At 38.4% G+C, this 18,697-nt stretch overlaps 1 protein-coding gene across 4 annotated transcripts in view; it reads left to right on the forward strand.

Annotated features, from left to right (window-relative positions):
• The first annotated feature begins 524 nt into the window (after positions 1 to 524).
• The window catches only part of TSC22D2 (TSC22 domain family member 2), a 49,000-nt gene continuing 30,827 nt past the window's right edge, over positions 525 to 18,697 (forward strand). The window contains exons 1-3 of one of the 4 annotated variants that reach the window (XM_090275797.1): positions 525 to 3,499; positions 14,576 to 14,647; positions 16,190 to 16,232. In XM_090275797.1, coding sequence (XP_090131923.1) covers positions 1,596 to 3,499; positions 14,576 to 14,647; positions 16,190 to 16,220 — 2,007 coding nt within the window. In that variant the 5' untranslated portion in view covers positions 525 to 1,595 and the 3' untranslated portion in view covers positions 16,221 to 16,232. Of the gene's footprint in view, positions 3,500 to 14,575; positions 14,648 to 16,189; positions 16,233 to 18,697 lie in introns of those variants that run through there. The other 3 variants (XM_090275792.1, XR_016510786.1, XM_090275793.1) reach the window with 3 other exon arrangements.

The following is an 18,697-nucleotide window of genomic DNA, read 5'->3' on the forward strand; positions in this document are numbered from 1 at the left end:
AAGACCATTTTTCTGACTCAATTTGGCATGCTATTATTCTTGGTTAATCACCCCCATTTCTCTCACCATTTCACTACTCTGACTATAGTGGTCAACATTTACTTTCAGGGAAGATTTTTTTAGTACTTTGGTTCCTGCAGCCGTCTCCCTCTTTATCCTAGCTAAATCCCCCTTGGCCCCATTCCTATCGCCCCTGTTTCACTAAGATTTTTCTAAACATTAGAAACAGCACATGACCTCCAGTGTTCCACTGTCTCAGAACAGACATATAAAAAGATTTGATTGGAGCGTTCGCAAGCTTCTCTAGGCTTGGGATTTAAGAATCTCTAGCTCTTCGACTTTTAAAGACTTGCAGTGCAACATTTTAACTGAAAAAAATTTAAATAAAAAAAAACCGCTCCCTTTTTTTTAACCTTTAGCCACGCCCACTGCCTCCCCCTCAAGACTCCTCGCGAAACTGCAGGAAACCGGAGGAGGCGGGGCAGTGACGTCACGACGCCGGTGCGTCGCGGAACGGCGGCGGCTGCGGCGCTGGCGGTGGCTGCGGCAGCGGCGGCATTTGAGTCGACAGCAGCAGCGGCGGCCGCGGGACTGCTGCTCCTCCCAGCATCCCTGGCGCGGCCATTTCAGCCCCATCTTGGCCGAGGGGAGGGAGCTGCAGCCGCCGCTTCAGCAGTTTGAATTTCAGTTTCTCTAGGGTCTGCAGAACGGGCACACCGAAGAGGAGCCGAAGAAGCTACCGCCACTACCTCACACAACCGGAGCTACTCCACTCGCCGGCTAGTCGGCCGCCGCCCCTCACTCTTTCAAGAGCTGAGAGGGGAGGCCGGGAGTGCCGCCGCGGCCGCCGCCGCCCGCGGGGGTGGCTCCCCCTGTAAGGGGAGGACCGGGCCGGCTTTCCCCTCCCTCCCCTGGAGCGGGTTTCCGCTAGAGACGGTCGACATGTCCCTGGAGCTGAGCTTCGGCTAGTGCCGGGGAGGGAGGGCCGCCCGCCCGCGGACCTTCAGCCAGTCCTAGCCCGCGCCTCTTGGTTGAATCAGAAACCCCCGGCTCGGACCCGCCGCTTCTTCCCCTTCTCTCAGCGTCCAAGAGCCCGGAGCTGACGCCGGCACCAGCCTGAGGAGTCCGAGCGGGGCAGCACCGCCCCTCACGCCGCCGCCGCCACCGCCTCCTCCCCTTCGCCCTCCCACTCCCACCCCCAGCCAAGGCCTGCTGACCGCGCGGAGCGCCGAGCTGGACTGACCAAGGCGGCCCGGGGACAGGAGGAGGAAGCAGCCGGCCCGGCTTTCGCCGCCACTGAGGGGATTGAATTGAGGCGCCGCGGCTGCAGGAGGTGAAAAAGAAGGAGGAGGAGCAGCCTCCGCGCTTGTGAGACGGAGGCAGAACAGAAGAGAGCGACACTGAAGGAAACGGAGAGGAGGATGTCTCACAGAGCGACAAGCACCCGGATCAGCCCTTGACTCTCCCAGCGGCGGGCCTCAGACCCCGGCGCAGACTCGGACTTTGTCTTTGGGGGCCCGTGCTCTGCCCTTCCTGGTTTCCAGCAAGTTCGCAGAGGACCCGGCGTGCCTCTCTGCCCACCAGCCTTCCTCACCATGTCCAAGATGCCGGCCAAGAAGAAGAGCTGCTTCCAGATCACTAGTGTCACCACAGCCCAGGTGGCCACTAGCATCACCGAGGACACTGAGAGCCTAGACGACCCGGACGAGTCACGCACCGAGGATGTCTCCTCTGAGATATTCGACGTGTCTCGGGCCACGGATTATGGCCCTGAGGAGGTCTGCGAACGTAGCTCCTCCGAAGAGACTCTCAACAATGTTGGGGATGCGGAGACTCCTGGGACCGTCTCCCCAAACCTCCTCCTAGACGGGCAGCTGGCGGCCGCGGTTGCAGCCCCGGCCAACGGAGGAGGAGCCGTTTCGGCACGGAGCGTGGCTGGGGCGCTGGCCAATACTCCGGCGGCGGCTGCCGCCTCAGCTCCCACCTCAGGGGCACCTGGAGCGCCCCCGGCCACGGGCTCATCTGCGGGGCCAGGAACTGCAGCTCCATCGCAGCCCACCACCACTTGTAGTTCCCGTTTTCGCGTGATCAAGCTGGACCACGGGAGCGGTGAGCCCTATAGACGCGGTCGATGGACGTGTATGGAATACTATGAGCGGGATTCCGACAGCAGCGTCCTGACCAGGTCTGGGGATTGCATTAGGCACAGCAATACTTTTGACCAGAATGCGGAGCGGGACAGCGGCCTGGGCGCTACCGGAGGGTCAGTGGTGGTGGTGGTGGCCTCCATGCAAGGGGCGCATGGGCCCGACTCGGGAACTGACAGTTCCTTGACTGCTGTGTCACAGCTACCCCCGTCGGAGAAAATGAGCCTGCCTGCTCCGGCCCCGCTGCCGCCGCCCGTAGGTGGGGCTGTGGCTCCAAGCTCGACTCCGATGCCGCGGTTCCCGGGAGCCGCGGCTGGGCCGCAGCAAGTGATGGCAACCTCGAAGTCCTGCCAGCCCCAGGGAACCAATGGACAGAATGTAACCCTGGCGCAGCCCGCCATGTCCGTGCCTCCGCAGCCAGGCCTGGCTGCCGGCGCTTCTGCGACGCAGCAGCCCCAGCAGTTCGCGTATTCCCAGCCTCAGAATCCGCCGGGGCATTTGCTGCCGGTCCAGCCCTCCGGCTCGAGTGAGTACCTGCAGCAGCACGTGGCCGGTCTACAGCCGCCGAGCCCCGCGCAGCCCTCGGCCACCAGTGCCGCCGGAGCGAGCCCCGCCGCGGCGGTCAACCTTCAGATGGGCACCGGCCAGAATGCCTCCTCGGGGGCTGCGCAGATCATGGGCTCCTCTTCCCTGCCCAGTGAAGCCGTGGCTCCGGGGCCGGGACCCGCGCCAGGTGGACAGGCCGCACCTTGTCAGCCGGCTGGAGTTCCCCCGACTGCTGTGGGAGGCGGGGTGCAACCTGGCCTGGTTCCTACCGGAGCTGGGCAGCCCCAGCCCGCGCCTCCGCCTCAGATGGGAGGCAGCGGTGCGTCGTCTGCCGGGCCTCCTGGCCCTCACTCCATGGTGCCCGGAGTTCCAAACGTGCCTGCCGCCGTGCCCGCTCCAAGCGTGCCTAGTGTGTCTACCACTTCTGTTACTATGCCAAATGTACCCGCGCCCCTGGTCCAGTCACAGCAGCTGAGCAGCCATACGCCTGTCAGCAGGAGCGGCAGCATAATCCCGCAAGGGCTGTCCTTAGCGCAAGGCACACCCAGTGCACCAACAAGTCTACCACAGTCTGACTTAAGTCAGTTTCAGACTCAGACCCAGCCTTTAGTCGGTCAAGTTGACGATACTAGAAGAAAATCAGAACCCCTACCTCAGCCACCACTTTCTCTCATTGCTGAAAATAAGCCTGTTGTGAAGCCTCCTGTTGCAGATGCCCTGGCAAACCCCCTTCAGTTAACACCTATGAACAGTCTGGCCACCTCTGTATTCAGCATAGCTATTCCTGTTGATGGTGATGAAGACAGGTATGGAAACCTTGTTTAAAATATTTTATAGGAATATTTGGCTAAACGTTGTAGTTTAGGATGCAACTTTGGGAGAGTTCTTTTTCAATTAGAGAATCTTAGCAGTTTTAAATAAAACAATTAGTGTTTAGAAAAGTTGACTTATTCTTGAAAAAACGTAGTTCTAGATTGATGTAAAAGTGTGTAATGAGAGAATTAGTCTTGTCACAGTTGCTTAAAAGTACTAAAGTGGATAGGGATGCAGTATTTATTCAAAAAAAGGTGGGTTTTATCTTAAATCCTCTCGATTTAGAGGTGGTAGCTAGCAGGTTGTGCCCCATAGGATTGACCCTTTCATAGATGTCAATCACACTTGAACACTTATGGCAGACTTTTATCAGTGTGAGTTTTGAGACTGAGACAATTAGAAGTTTCCCATTTTGGAAAACCAGAAGGCCCTCTAGTACAGAAAGATCTGTGTAAGGTATCTATCTCCTCCAGTGTGTCTGGAGAGGCTGGAGCGATGATGGTGAAATGTCAAATCCGGCTTTGGAGATCATATCTTCATGCAGCCTTTTAATGAAAGAAAGTGGAGGGGGCTTCCCAGTGACTTCTTTAAGATAGTTGAGGTTTTCTTGTTTTTTGTTTTTTTGAGAACAAAAGTCTATCTGAAAATACTCTATCTCCCATTAGTCTTTTTACTATAGGAAAGGAAGGTATGAGATAGACTTTTTGACAGTAGTAAAAGCTGTAGTTTTTGAATTAGAGTAAATTATAGTAAAGGGGTAAATGTCAGCAATTGGCTCCCTCTACTTAAGGGAAGCTTTTTTAATGATTTAAGTGAAAATTGGTGTATTTGCCATATCGATTTTACAGTTGATGTTTGTTTATGGTTTAATGAGGGTTCTCAATGGTTTTAAGGAAATGTCACATAAAAACTTGACATAACAAATTTTAAAAACTGATCTGTTACCAAGCTTTAAAATTATATTAAAAAATTCAGAGAAAATTTCAAATACTTCACAGGTAGACATTTATTTGCTGGAGTTTTTGTTTTCAGAGAGGTTAATTTTAGGTGTGTTAAAAGATGAAAGCTGTTTTTATGAATTTCTAGAACAATTGGTATGTAGAATACAATGAGACCTGTTAAAGCTTTCTCTTATGTTTCTTCTGGGTTCCTTCTCAGTCTTTCCTTAACTTTCATTTCTGTTAGCATTGTATTTTATATACTTCTGTTGGTTTGAAAAATGTTTACTGAAATTCATCTTCTCTGCTTTTTGTAATTCAAAGTTCACCTTTTTTTGTAGGTGACTTGCTTGTGGGGAGTCTTTTTTCCATTTGAGAACTCTTAGAGAATACCACGTTTCCATAAGTGAGCTGAGCTAGCTAATCATTTGAAAAATTTTATATGGATGGGACTACCAAGTAAACTGATTCCACAGGCCACTCAGAAAAGTCTTTTGCTCCCATGTTTCACTTCTCACACAGAGATGCAGACCTAAAATGCAGATTGAGTGTAATTGTTCACCTCTGGTAATAGTCAACAGGTGATCTTCCCTTTTCTAGCTGCCAGGAGCCATTTTATTTTATTATTTTTTTGGATGGGTTGGTAAATATTTGTTTACCTCTATGTTCTGTTGTACACTGCCCCCATATTTCTTCAAGAAATAATAACTGGTTTTCCAACCCACTCTCCACTCCCAATACATGTGCACACCTATGAATGAAGAATTTATTTTTTCTCCTCTTCACACCTCTCTCAGTTTACAGAATATGTAATTACATTCCCCATAACTAATGTGATGATATTACATGAAGCAGAGAGACCTGCTGACAAATGGAAACTCTGGGGTGTATTCTTTAGGGTATACCTCAAAGATGCATTTATTTCTCCTATATTAAAAGAGTTGATAATCTCAATCTCATTCCTAAACATGTGAATTTTGAACTACAGATACTACTGTATCAGTGGTGTTATGAATTGCAACGGTTAATCCAGTGTAGGAATTTTGATGTGTGTGCAATCCTATTTTAAATGTGGCACTTACCTTTCCCACCTAGTTTTTTAAAATCTGTGTTGCCTATCAAATATGAATTTCTAATTTTTGTCTTTCATTGATTTGTAATTTAACATCCTAGTTTCCAAGATGTAATCTTCCATATTTGACTTATTTTGTCACTGGATCAACATACCTGGTGAAGGAATAAATCCATTAAGTAGAAATAGTTTTTTGGTTTTTGTTTTTAATAAATGGAAAGCCTTTGTAAAAGAGGGCATTTTAAAGTTGTATGTTTGAAATTAAATAACACAGTTTTTCCCAGTGTATAAATTACTGAGTTGAATACTTATGAGGAGACAGTACTAACAAAATCATAATTTTAATTTTTATTAAATTAAAATCTGCATACAGTTTAAAAATATTTTTATTGAACTTATTGGGTTGACATTGATTAATGAAATTATATAGGTTGCATACAATTTTATTTACAATCATTCAAATGTAAAATAAAACATTTGGAGTGAGAGGTCTTCAGTAATTATGATTTAAACTTGAGGAATAGGTTGAAACAACTTTCAACTCCTAAGAAAATATTTGTAAATAAGGTGTTTGCTTTAAAAAAAAAAATTGAGAAAAGGAAGGAAAATGGAAGAGTAACAAAAATGAGATGATTTAGGTTGAAATATTGAAAATTCTGTCTTCTGAGTTTGGTTCCATTACCTAATACAAAGTACTTTTTGGCTCATTTTGAGACCTTTTATTTTAAAGAATTCAGAAAAGACCTTATATATTAATATATTATAATATTATCATAGCTTTAAAAGAGCTGATGGTTATATATACAAAGGAAGACAGTGTCTTAAAGTTTTTGGTTAATGTCCATTGGCCATATATTATTAATTACCATAAAGTTAAGTTATTATTTTAGCTTTTCTTGTTTAATAGCTTTTCTTGTTAGGCATATGGTCAGTTGTTGAGATACTACATGAAATTGATTTTTTCTAAACTGGATGATATAATTATGGTTGAAAAATTAGCTCATAGAAAAATGTGCAGCCAGTTTTACTGTGAACATTACAAAATTTGTTTACCTGCACACTTAACAGACTTTTGTTTGGTAAGTGGGGGAGGTGCAAAATATTACTGGCTTTTTTTGAAAACGAATGCAGTACAGATGATTTTCTATTGAGAGCTGACCAGTGTGAACTCTGGGCCACATTCCAGGAACTCTTATGAATAGCTGCAGTTGTGAACTGTCAACTGCAACTGAAAGACTGTTGAAAACCTGATTGTAAGGATCCCTTGGTGGCAGATACCTCTATACCTTGTTCATGGTTTTATTTGTGTAGTTTGCTAATTACTGCTGATAAAATATAAATTTTGAATAGTTTAGAGGTGTGACCTGGTATGCGTTATAAATACAAATTTTGTCTTTACAATTATATATATATATGAGATATATGTATATCATATATGCACACATAAATGTATATCAGGAGGCTGAATTGTCACTCTGTAGATACTTAGAGCTCTAAAAGTCTTACTGCATTTAGTCTTTAAAAATGAAAGTTCCTTGCCCTGGCCGGGTAGCTCAGTTGGTTAAAGCATCCTCCCCATATGCCAAGGTTATGGTTCAGTCTTGGATCACGGCATATAGAAGAATCAACCAATGAATGAACAAATAAAGCAGAGCAGGAAATTGATATCTCTCTCTCTCTTTCTTTCCCCCACCCCCCGCCTCCCTCTCCCTGCCCCTTCTCTCTCTAAAATCAATTAAAAAAAAAAAAAGAAAACTCCTTATTTTTCTTTATCTGTATTGAATTGTGGAGGTAATTTCTCCCTTCCAGCATTATAGTTGATGTTTAAATCACACACTCGATATGATCTTATGCCTAAGTATCTAAGTAGTCTTACCAAAGATTTTATAATCAAAGTGTAAAATCCTGTGTATGAGTGACATATTATTTACTTTAAAAACTGATGTTGATGCATTCATCAGAGTGCCATGTTGATGACTAATGTATACTTTAGCCATCAACATGGCTCTAAGTTCAGGAAATTATCATAGATTTCCAGAAAGGTGGCTGATCCAGTGCTTGCAATTCCTAAAACTGAGAGTTGTATGAGTAGGAATATATGGCCTTTTTTATTCACAGTGACATTGTTTAAAATTTTGTGTGAACTAAATCATAGACTGAACATTGATTAACTTCTTAGAAAACAAATGGGCTTCTATATGTGAGGATAAGATACACTCCAAGTAACTATTTTAGTTACCTCTGTTTTTTCCTTGTAGGGGAAGGAGAGTATTTGAACTTAAATCGCCATTATGAGAAGTCATTTTTTATAGTACTGTTAGCAGGGTATATATGTTTTCGAATTCCTGAGAATAAATGTAATACCAATCTATTTCATAACACTAATTTGGAAATAGTAAAACACAATACTGGATCTATGGGTCTGGTACTTGCTCATTTGGAATGGTGTTTAGTCTTTCCATGCACTGAAAGAAGCTGGAGGCAGTCATGCTCTCTAGTGTCCTCCAGTAACAAAGAGCAGCCCCACCAGTCAGGTTAAGAAACCAGAATGAAACTCTTTCTTAAGGAATGGTTGATAAGGGAGTATAAAATGATCTAGATTTTTCTTTCCTAAATGGCAAAACTTGGGGGGTGGGGGATGTGGGGGTGAAGAGTTACCTACTGGTAACCAAGACACAGAAAATACAGTGAAATGACATGAAATGTGGTCTCAGAAGGAATAGGAACACTTGTTACTGGTAAGGAACCATGGTCTAATTCCTTCTTCTAATGATTGTTTAACCAGTATGTATTTCCTTTTCTGAATAGATAAACTTTATTTTTTAATTGCATTAGTCTTTAAATACTTGAGAATGAGGAAGAGAGGCTTTACATCAAGTAGTTCTGGTTAAATGTACTCTGAATGATAATGTTTCCTCAGTAATTTCTTGTTAATGGGAAGAGCAGAATTTTAATAAGAAACCTTTATAATTGATGGTATTAAAGAAGTATATGTAACAAAAAATTTGGAATAAATCATTTACATTTGTTTTGTTTTTTTTACATACTAAGCCAGTGGACTTGTGATTTGAGGCTGCCCTTTAGATGGTATAATATGAATTCCTGCATCTACAAAGAATATGCATACCTGAATCATTGCTATAATTTAGGTCTTTCAATTCTTGAACATACCAGATTATTCAGTATTTATTATGTTCCTGATCTTAATTCTTAAGACAAAAATTAGGACCCTTCCATAAAGATTTAGGAATAATAGTAACCAATAATAGTGACTTTCACAATATATTTTAATATATACACTTCAAATTTGCATGGTAATATTAAAGGTATATTGATTATCTACATTACCTGTAAGAAATATGTCCATACTTCCTACTTCTAAATGAGGTGAATTAAATTTCACTTATGCTACTCTGGATTGCTTACCTCTCAAATTTAATGCCCCAAATCATATACAAGTTTCTAGTTTTCTTTGTACCCAAGCTAACATTTGTTTAAAAGAATGAACTCACATTAAATTGTACATTTACATATGATAGTTATGTGAAAATTCTGCAGATCATCGAGTTAATTTTAGTAAGTTTACCTAGTACACAGATTATTAGTAAATGTCTTGCTAATATATATACTAATAAGATTAGGTAGGACACCTAAATGAAGCCCAAATGTTAAATTGTGTAAAGCCTCCTTGCCCTTAATCTTTCACTAAAATTTGACTAAAGATTATTGATGTATAGAAGAGAAACTGATTGATGTGTCAATTATTGTAAATGCTGCTGGTGCATTTTAAGTGTTATTTTTAATGTTTTAGGCTATTCCTCTTCACTTTTACACAAGTAAATTAAAGGAAGGATACCCAAAGCAAAATTTAAAGCCAAATAGTTTCTAAAGTAGAAGTAGAATTCACTTTCACTAAATGTTTTTGTAAGCTAAACTAAAACAGATTCTTGCTTGGTATATGGTCTACCTAGCCTTTGAAAACAAAAACAAAAAAAAAAGGAGAGGGAGGTGGCTATTCAAAGAAAATCAATGGTGTATTTAATTATGCATTAACATATTATATGACTGACCATTACAGACAATGAAGTCAGACATGCCTGGGACCAAATCCAACTTTGTTGCATTCTTGAGGCATTTGTCCTTGAACTATTTATTTAGCCCTCTAAGCCTCTTATATCCCCCATATGAAAAATGGGGATAATACCTCCCTTTGAGAGTGTGAGAGAATTAAATGAGTTATGCAAGTAATTTGTGAACAATCCGTGCACAACATAAGCAGTATGTATGGCAAGCATGCATCATAGAAATGCCAATATTTCAGTGTCCAAACTGCTCTCCCAGATCACCCTTTGACATGTTAGAAATCATACCAGGAGTCTTCAATTTTGATCTGAAAGTGTAATTGCATTGTATGGATGTAATCAGAAAAGAAGGCATTGTTTTAGGCCAGAAAGAAGTAAACAAATTGTGTTCGGATCCTGGCTCTTGTACTGCTTTGTTGGTTTCTTTGGTCAAGTCATTTAACTTCTCTCAGTTTTCCTCATTGGTAAAATTAGAATTTGAGACCTGGTCAGATTTTAAAGTTCCCTGCATATGAGTTCATACATTTGGACATGTTTCGTAATAGAGCAGCTGACTTAAGCCTTCCCATTATCAAACCCTTTTCTTACCACCAAACTATTGTGTCCAAAAAATGAAGTTTACAAATACTCAGTAAGTAGATTGAATACGCAAGAAAATATTTAAAGCAACAATGTCAGTCACTCACCTATCTTTCTGCTCTCTGAGTAGTAGTAAGTATTGGGATACAGAAATAGGACTATTCTGCCCTTAAAGATCTCAGGCTGTATGAAAATAATTCATAAATATAAGGTGCTAATGGGAATACTTTAGGATATCATATGTCAAATTGGTGTGGGGAGGAAGTAGTTAGACTGACTTACACTTAAAATTAATTTATTCTCTGCATAGGTAATACATTTATAAAGTTAAAAAATTCAAAATGTACAGAAGGTATTTATTGAAAGCCTCTCTCATACCTCTTCCCTTCTGCCACCCAGTTTCTGTTCTCAGGAGCAACCCATTATTACTTGTGCATTCTTCTGAAGTTAACTCTTGAACTGAGTCTTAAAAGGGTCATTCATATTAGGTCACTGATAAAAGAAGGGGATGCTTTTCCAAGTAGAGGGAGAAGGCAGTGTGTATAACAATTTGAAAGAGTGAAGATACATCACATTTGGGAAGTGATGTGATTAATTTGACAGGAACCAGTGTGAAGGGCTTAAATATCATGGTGAGATATTGAGATTTTTTTATCATTAGTGTATTGTTGCTGTTAAAAGGTGTTTCTTGAAGCTTTTATTGATTAAAGTAGTATGTATCTTGGAACCATTACAGTACTGTTGAGTATTCTATTTGTAATTTAAATCTTGGGATAAAATTGTATATAAGGCAATCCTGGGGGAGCTCTGAGTCCCAGAAGTCAGGATTCTCATCAGATAAAAAGTACTAAATAGTTTGGTATACCTACTTCTAGCTTAAGTATTTTGTTTGCCTTAAGTAGCTTGTTTGCCTCAATATTACCTTAATAATGATGAAATATTTTCGTGTATGTTAAGATTTTTGATACGCTCAATTTAGAAACTGTAAACCGATATTAAACACAAACCAAGTTTATGTTAGGCCCTATGCATACATAACCTGATTAGATCTTTTAAGCAACTCTAAAGAAATAGCTATTAACTGACAAAGCATAGATTTAGACACACGCCTTCTGACTCCAAAGCCAGTGCTCTTGAAATTCCCAGAGTTAGTTTTATTTTATTACTTTGCTGACTATAAAATACGAGGAAGGAAAACCTACTGTAGCCACTGATCTGTTGTATTGTAACCCTTTACCTGAAGGATATTTTTAATCGTTTAAAATCCCTAGATAATAATGTAGGAGATGACCCTTATTATTCTCTGCTTATTGTATTTCCCTGGTTTTACTTTCAGAGCTCTAAAGTTGAGTTTTGATATAAGAGAAGAAGAAATTTGCTGAGTTCAGGGCTCATGTATATACCGCAAACTTAAAACTTCAATCATTTTTGTAGCTTAGTTTTAATGTATATATGTTTTTTCCCCTTTCTGTTATAGTTACCCTACAAAGTATCTTAGTAAAGCTGGTAGACGTGTAGACATATGTCACATTTACATCAACTTTCCGATGTATTACTTTCGTGTACTTGGAAATTATCATAACAGATTATGTAGTATATAAAGTAAGGGAGAAAAGAATATACCTTGTTCATTGGTTTTGAAAAATAATCAGACCTGTCAGTATTTACAAATGGCTCTTTTGAAGTTCTTGATCACTAGGTTTCACAGACTTGACTCCTTTAATCTGTGCCTGTTAATCAGTGTTTGAGACTAATTATTGTTAAAATTTGCTAAAAATCCCTCAGTTCATCTGTAACATCTCAGCTGAAGTATTCCAGAAACCAAGAATTTCATATTTTATACAACTGTTTTTATCTTTGGAATATACACTGTTTAAATTTTTCTTTAGTGCATCGATTATATAACTCCATATAGTTTCTTCATTTTTAATATATGTAGAAAGTGATTGTCAGCTGCAAGCTTTTGCAATGTAAGTGTAGTTGTTCTGACATTTAGGCCCATTTATAGTATTTTATTTCAGAGGTTCCTTTCTCACCCCAAGAAAAATGACTAACTGCAGATACGATCTTTTTTCACTTCTACATTTGACTTACAAGAACATTTCATTATTAGACTATGCTGTAAAAATACCAGAATTTTGTAACTTAAATCATATGACTTCATTTAAAAACAATTTATTTGGCATATGAATTTGATTCAAATTAAATATATATGTATGTTTTTCCACATTCAGGATCTGAAGTTCTTTTAAAGAATGCCATCCTTATAAATATATTGTAAATACTCTTTAATGAATCTTAAATTTCAGACTTGCAGAATAACTTCCAAATTTACTCTTTGTTACTCTCTCGTATTTACTACCTTCCTTTTCAAGTCATTCTGTTTATTTTAAACCCAAGGTCTCCAAACAGACCTGTGTAACTAGCATACTTGTTCCCATACGGTCCTTGGTAAGCCTTGTAAAAAAGCCAAATTCAGTTTTCAGTTGGTTCAGTTGGCTTTCATTTAATTTGGCAGACCTATTCTAAGTACAGTGAAAAAAAAGAGGCCTGACAAATATTATCTTGAGAGGATACAAGCTGTTAAATAAATAGCAGTTAGCAGCCTCTTAATCCTTTCCTGATATTAGTAGGTCTAATCAGTGCCTTTGATTACCTTAGGCTCAGTCAAGAGAATAATAAAGAAAGGGTTTTAAAAGAATAGAAGGGAGTTGAAGTAGGACAAGCAAAGAAAAGTACACATACTGAAGACTCCTAATTAATCAAACAGTTGCTTTGGTGACACTCTGGCATCTAGTTTTGGATCACCTAAGAGGTACCCTACTGGTTAAAGTTAAAAATGCCTTTTAAAAATGTGTTTTAAAAATTCAACAGATAACACAATGAGTCTTAATCTTATATTTGAAGTCATGGAATTCTATTTGTTTTGTTTGATGATCATTGATACTTGATTGCTATTCCAGTAAAACTTGAAAATAGTTTTCTTATTGTACTAATAATACACCAGATACTCTTTTAAAGTACCTGTTAGGGTCTCAGAATTGTCATATTGTATCACAGCTCATTTTGATGATAAAATAATAGCTTTTATTTATTGAACATTGACTGTGTACCAGGAGCTTTACATATAGTCTCAGTTCTTAAATCACCCTGCAAGGCTAGATAGTAATACCATTATTTAATTGATAAAGTGACAGACCTAGAGAGGTTAAAATTTAACTCTGCTATATGTTTAGCATAGTGGTTTAAGAGCATGAACTTTGGGACCAGATTGCCACCTACTAACTCTGTGACATAAGGCTTCTATCTGACCCAGTTTCCTTGTCTGTGAGGTGGGAGTAATAATAGCACCTACGTATTAGGGCTGTGGTAGAATTGAGTTAATGAATGTAAAACATTTAGAGTGGTGTCTGGTATATAATAAGCACTCATATTCTTAGCTTGCTACTATTATTCTGCCACAGCAGAGATTGAGAATTTTAGAAGCGATGTTTGAAGATTTTGTTAGTTCCCTAACATACAGATTGGGGGGGGGTGGGAGAGACTTTGGGAAATACGCAGAGTTAGAGGGGGAACTGTTAAGAGAGCAAGTTTGTCAAAAGCTTAGTCCCTTGAGAAGCGACTCCTGAGATGTGAGGTGAATCATGCTTCCTGGGAGCTTGCCCAGATGAGCTCATCAGTTAAGATTCTATGGTTATAGCCCTAGGGAAAGTGTCCCCAGGGACTAGTAGAAATGGAAGGTAATTAAGGTGCATAAGCTATTACCCCTTAAAGGGGCACACTAATAATTCAAGAAATTATAAAGCTGCCATACAATTACAGCACCTCCCCCCCTTTTTTTGGCCCTAAGCCAGAGAAACCACATATAAATAAATGGATTCTGAAGGTGGAAATTTTGTCATGCCTGCCCTAGGAAAGGACTCATTGTTCATCTTCAAACCTTATCAAATAGATCCTATGAAGGATTTTTGTATTATGAAGATACAACTCAGCCTATTTTATATGTACCTCAGAACAGCTTTATTAAACTGCTGAACATATAGGGATTTATGAAGGCTTCTGATACAGAGTATTGTTCATTAGGCAATGAACTGGACACGTTTATATTTATGTAAATGTGTATCCACAAACACAGTTGAATACTAGTTAATATTTGATTTTATTTCTATTACCCCTTTGTTTTAGAATTGTGATCCTGAGTTGTCAGGGTCTGCTGGATTTTGTCCAGTTTTAATTTATTTCAGGATGCTTTTAAGCAACCTTATTGTGGCTTTTTCTCTCTTTAATGAAGCAGTTACCCTGTATTAGAATATTTAAAATCTTCCATCTTTTTGGAAAAAGTAGTGATTTTACTGTATTTTCTCAACCTCCTTTCCATTTAATTCTTGGATCTCACAGGAATCCTTCAACTGCTTTCTACCAAGCGTTCCATTTGAACACGTTTCAGGAATCAAAGAACCTCTGGGATAGGTATGAATACTTACATATGGAATGCATACATGCAAAGGTGTATGCATGAATTGCTTTGCACTGTACTGGTTTCCCATCACTAAAACTGATCTTCGTTATTGAGGGGTGGGTCGGGGATCATGTATCTTTATCATGGACAGAGCAGCAAAATAAACCAAAAGGACAGTCTATGTTTTAAAAAGAATATAAACATTTCTTCTTACTGAACTTTTAATTATATTTTTTGGAAGGATTCACTTAGTCTATTGGATTTTATTATGAAATATTTACTTACCCTTCTATATTTTAATGTAGAAAATATATATTATAGAAAATAAACTACCTAGAGTTATTTTAATTTTGTGCTATTTTAATTTCTCTGTAAGAGCATAGTGACTCAAAGCAAAATGTTATTTCATATTAAGAAATTGGAGGAGGGACAAGACCAAGGAATCAAAGTAGCAGTCATTGTTTAACTCTTGGCGAGAAACTTTACCATTAAGCTTGTTTGCTAGAATAACTAGATCTGCATTACTGTTTTGTAAACCCCTAAAATGGTTTGTTTTCTCACAGAAATGTGTAAATTTTACTTTTAACTTTTAAAAATATTGAATGAAATTTTGAGTTCATTTATGGTAAAAGATACTTTGGTTTATCTTTCTGCTTAATACACATTTTAGTAGTATATGCTCTGTTATTTTGCTGAATATTAGCATTCCATCATTCTGTGTCTAATTAATAGAAGTTGAGCGCAAATGATGTTTTTAAAATTCTCACAAAGCTTTGTAAAATTCTTTTAATTCTGCCTGGCAACGCATTTGTGTCCTCTGGCATAGTTTGGATAACACTCATGGACTCAACTCCATCTCTTTCATTAGAAAAGAGTATTGCTGAGTGCATGTCATGCTTAACATGTCATGTTAAAACGTGGTCTGCATTGCCTAGAAATGGAAACAGTCTTAATTCTTTGGCTTGATTGCTGTGTGTGTCACTCTAAAGAAATTTTCTAACAGACTTATCTTTTTGGGTGATGTGTTTCTTACTAAAAGTATTTTTAAATACTTGCAAAAACAGTGTTAAAATGTATAGTACCATGTATATAAATTCAATTTTTTAATTGTGTAGCTAATATAAATAAATAGATAAATTGTTCAGCTATAGCAATAAGTTAAGACATAAATGTAAATTGTGGCATGCAATAAGCATGATGGTTTAATTGTCCAAATGGCTTACCAGATGTAGCCAGGGTGAGTACGTTAGGGTGAACTTTTTACTTTCCCCTTAGAAAAAAGGAAAAATAGCACTCTATAGAAGCATAAGAATAGTTTTCAGATGTATGGTAATTATTTCAAAAAGCTAACTTTTGTGAGCTGCCATAACATCAATATGAATCATAAATATTGTTTTTATCAAATCAGTGTAGAAAAGTTTGAGCTTTAGTTTTTTACAGTTTGGATTTAATACTAAAGGATTTCTTTCGTTTCATTATAAAACAACCAAAGAAATTGCCTGCTCCTCATTTGTTTTTACAGCTAAATACTCCTTATCTGTTTTCTTTTTTAGATACCAGAAACATTTATGGTATCAGAAATAAGGCAAGTTGCTGTATCTATAGTTTCTCATGGGTTGAAAATATATTCTCTTCTCCTTGGAGCCTGTTGTCCAGAGCCAAAGAAGTTAACAGATACTTGTCCATAGTATGTTAAAATCAATATATAATCAGAATTCATATTCTAGATCAGCCATCCCAGTGTAAGTTGGCCTGTTGGTAGCAAGGTGACAAGTCCAACCTGGTAGAAACTGTCTAGTGCCTTCCTTTTAACTTTTTAACCAGTTTATTAAGTTTTTAATTTAGAAGAGTAATAGTGGCTAGCTTTATTAGTTCCAGCTATCTACAACTTCACTTGGGCAGATATCTACACTTTTTAATTAGCTAAAAAAGTATTGTAGGACTACTTACTCTTTTTCATTGCATACAGGGATTGAAGATTTGTGTGCATTAAGCTTTAAAAAATATCGTAACTTCTCCTTACCTTGTTTGTTAGATCTTATCAAATTACCTTGACTATTATAAATTTACAATTTTTAAAAATTTTACGACTAATTTGGCAAGTAAGTTATTTTGCTGGGATGATTCTATTAAATAGAACCATTCAGGAGTTTAAAGGACTGTAAATCCCTTACATCATCTAGTTGCTTTGTGGTATAAATTTGCCTATTTTAATCTCCTATATATATGAAACCTTGGAAGTCATTTTCAGTAGGGGCAGCTTTTAAATCCTGTGCCAGTTTTCATTAAACCTGCCCTAAAAATCAGAAATCCCTAATTTTGCCTTACTTGAACGACTGGAATCTTTTTCCAGGATTCTTTTCACAGAGTGTCTTAATCAAAGTATAAGTAACTAATATATCTTTCTCACATTGACTTAGTTCTCACATGTCCCCTGTTTTCTTCCTTATTTACATTAGAATTACCAAGTTGAGAAGCTTTTCAACAATGAATTTGCTTCTGCCTTTATTTAGATACTCTCCTTTCCCTTGTAGGTGCCATCATTGTTTTCTGGCTCCTCCATTTGTCGTTTGCAGAGTCCTCAGGGAATCAATCAGCAGAAACCATCACCAAATATAAGGACAATAATCTCAGAAATAATAAAGCCTTTTTTAGGAACCCCAAATGATTTCGTTGAACTATTTTTTAGAATGAACAATGTAGTTTCCATGGTTAGCTTTCTGGGGATTGATTATCTTACCTGGAAGAAGGCATTGCTAGTGATATCATAGCTTATTAGCATTTCACTATAGTAGCTTTAAAATTTGACTTCCTATTTTTCTGCTTTAAAGAACAGCTTTCCGTCTTTAATTATTGGCATTGCTTTGTTAAATTAATAAAATTAGTTTAGAAAGTTACCTTGATGATCACTGGGGAGCAGGTAGTCATTGTGATTCCTTTGTTTGCAAAAGCTCAGAGTAAGAATTTATAGAAAACAATTTTACTGTCCTGTAAATATCATCAGGTCAGTAAGATAAAGGAGTACTAGAGGGAAGAAACTTCAGCTAATGTAGACTAAACAAAGGGACTCAGCTTGTAAGGGTTTAGCCTAATAGATAAACAACTTTCAGTATTTCAGCCTTAAGGAAGAAAATGCATAAATGTAGTCAACAAATGAGAGTAATGGTTGCTAGGTGCACCATCCCCTTGAGTCTGCTTGTTCTTCCTTATGATAGCACCAATATTTTAAGAAATAAATAAAGTAGTACGCATGGCTTATGAACTTAAAATTAATGTCTAACTAAGTTTATGGTATGTCTATTACTAGATACTTGATGATTTCACTTAAATTTTGTACAATAATTATTCATTTGTAGCTAGTTTTTAAATGATTAGATTTGAAATTTCTTGTTTAAATGATCAAAAGTATTTTGTGTTAGAAAAGGCTTCCAGTATTTCCTATCATTTTTACCTATGAGGTTTTATTTTTGAAATTAGGAGTAAATCCAAACTAAGCTGTATGAGACAGTTTGTTTTGTTTTATTCATCCTCCAAGAAGCTTTGATTCATCATTAATACCCAGTTGTTAACCCAGATGGTAAAACTCAGGTTTCAGAACTTGGCTAGTCTAGTTTTTGAATGATCAGTGATACGACTTTTTAAAAACTTTTTATGGAGGTATAATTTGTATCTGCAAAGTACACAATTCATAAATGTATAGCTCAGACTGAACACACCTGTATACCCAGTACCCAGATCAAGATACGGAATATCATAAGCTTCTTCATGACCCCTTCCTATCACTTTCTACCCTCCAACTTCTAATAAGTGAAATCAAATACTATGTATTCTGTTTCTGTCCCCTTTGACCCAGTATTTTGTTTGAGATATTCATTATGATTCAGCATAATTGTAGATCTGAACTACACAATTTTAAAGAATCACCAGTAGTGAGTTACATGCTTTAGATTGTTGGTTGTCTAATGCCCGCTCCTAATAATTATATTGTTAAGTACCTTGAGGATATGAATCTGAACTATTTTAGAACTACCCCAAATATATTCCCTAATAATTTATTATCT

This window comes from Furipterus horrens, unplaced genomic scaffold (assembly GCF_987537825.1).
Source record: "Furipterus horrens unplaced genomic scaffold, mFurHor1.1.pri manual_scaffold_1, whole genome shotgun sequence".
Lineage (NCBI taxonomy): Eukaryota > Metazoa > Chordata > Mammalia > Chiroptera > Furipteridae > Furipterus > Furipterus horrens.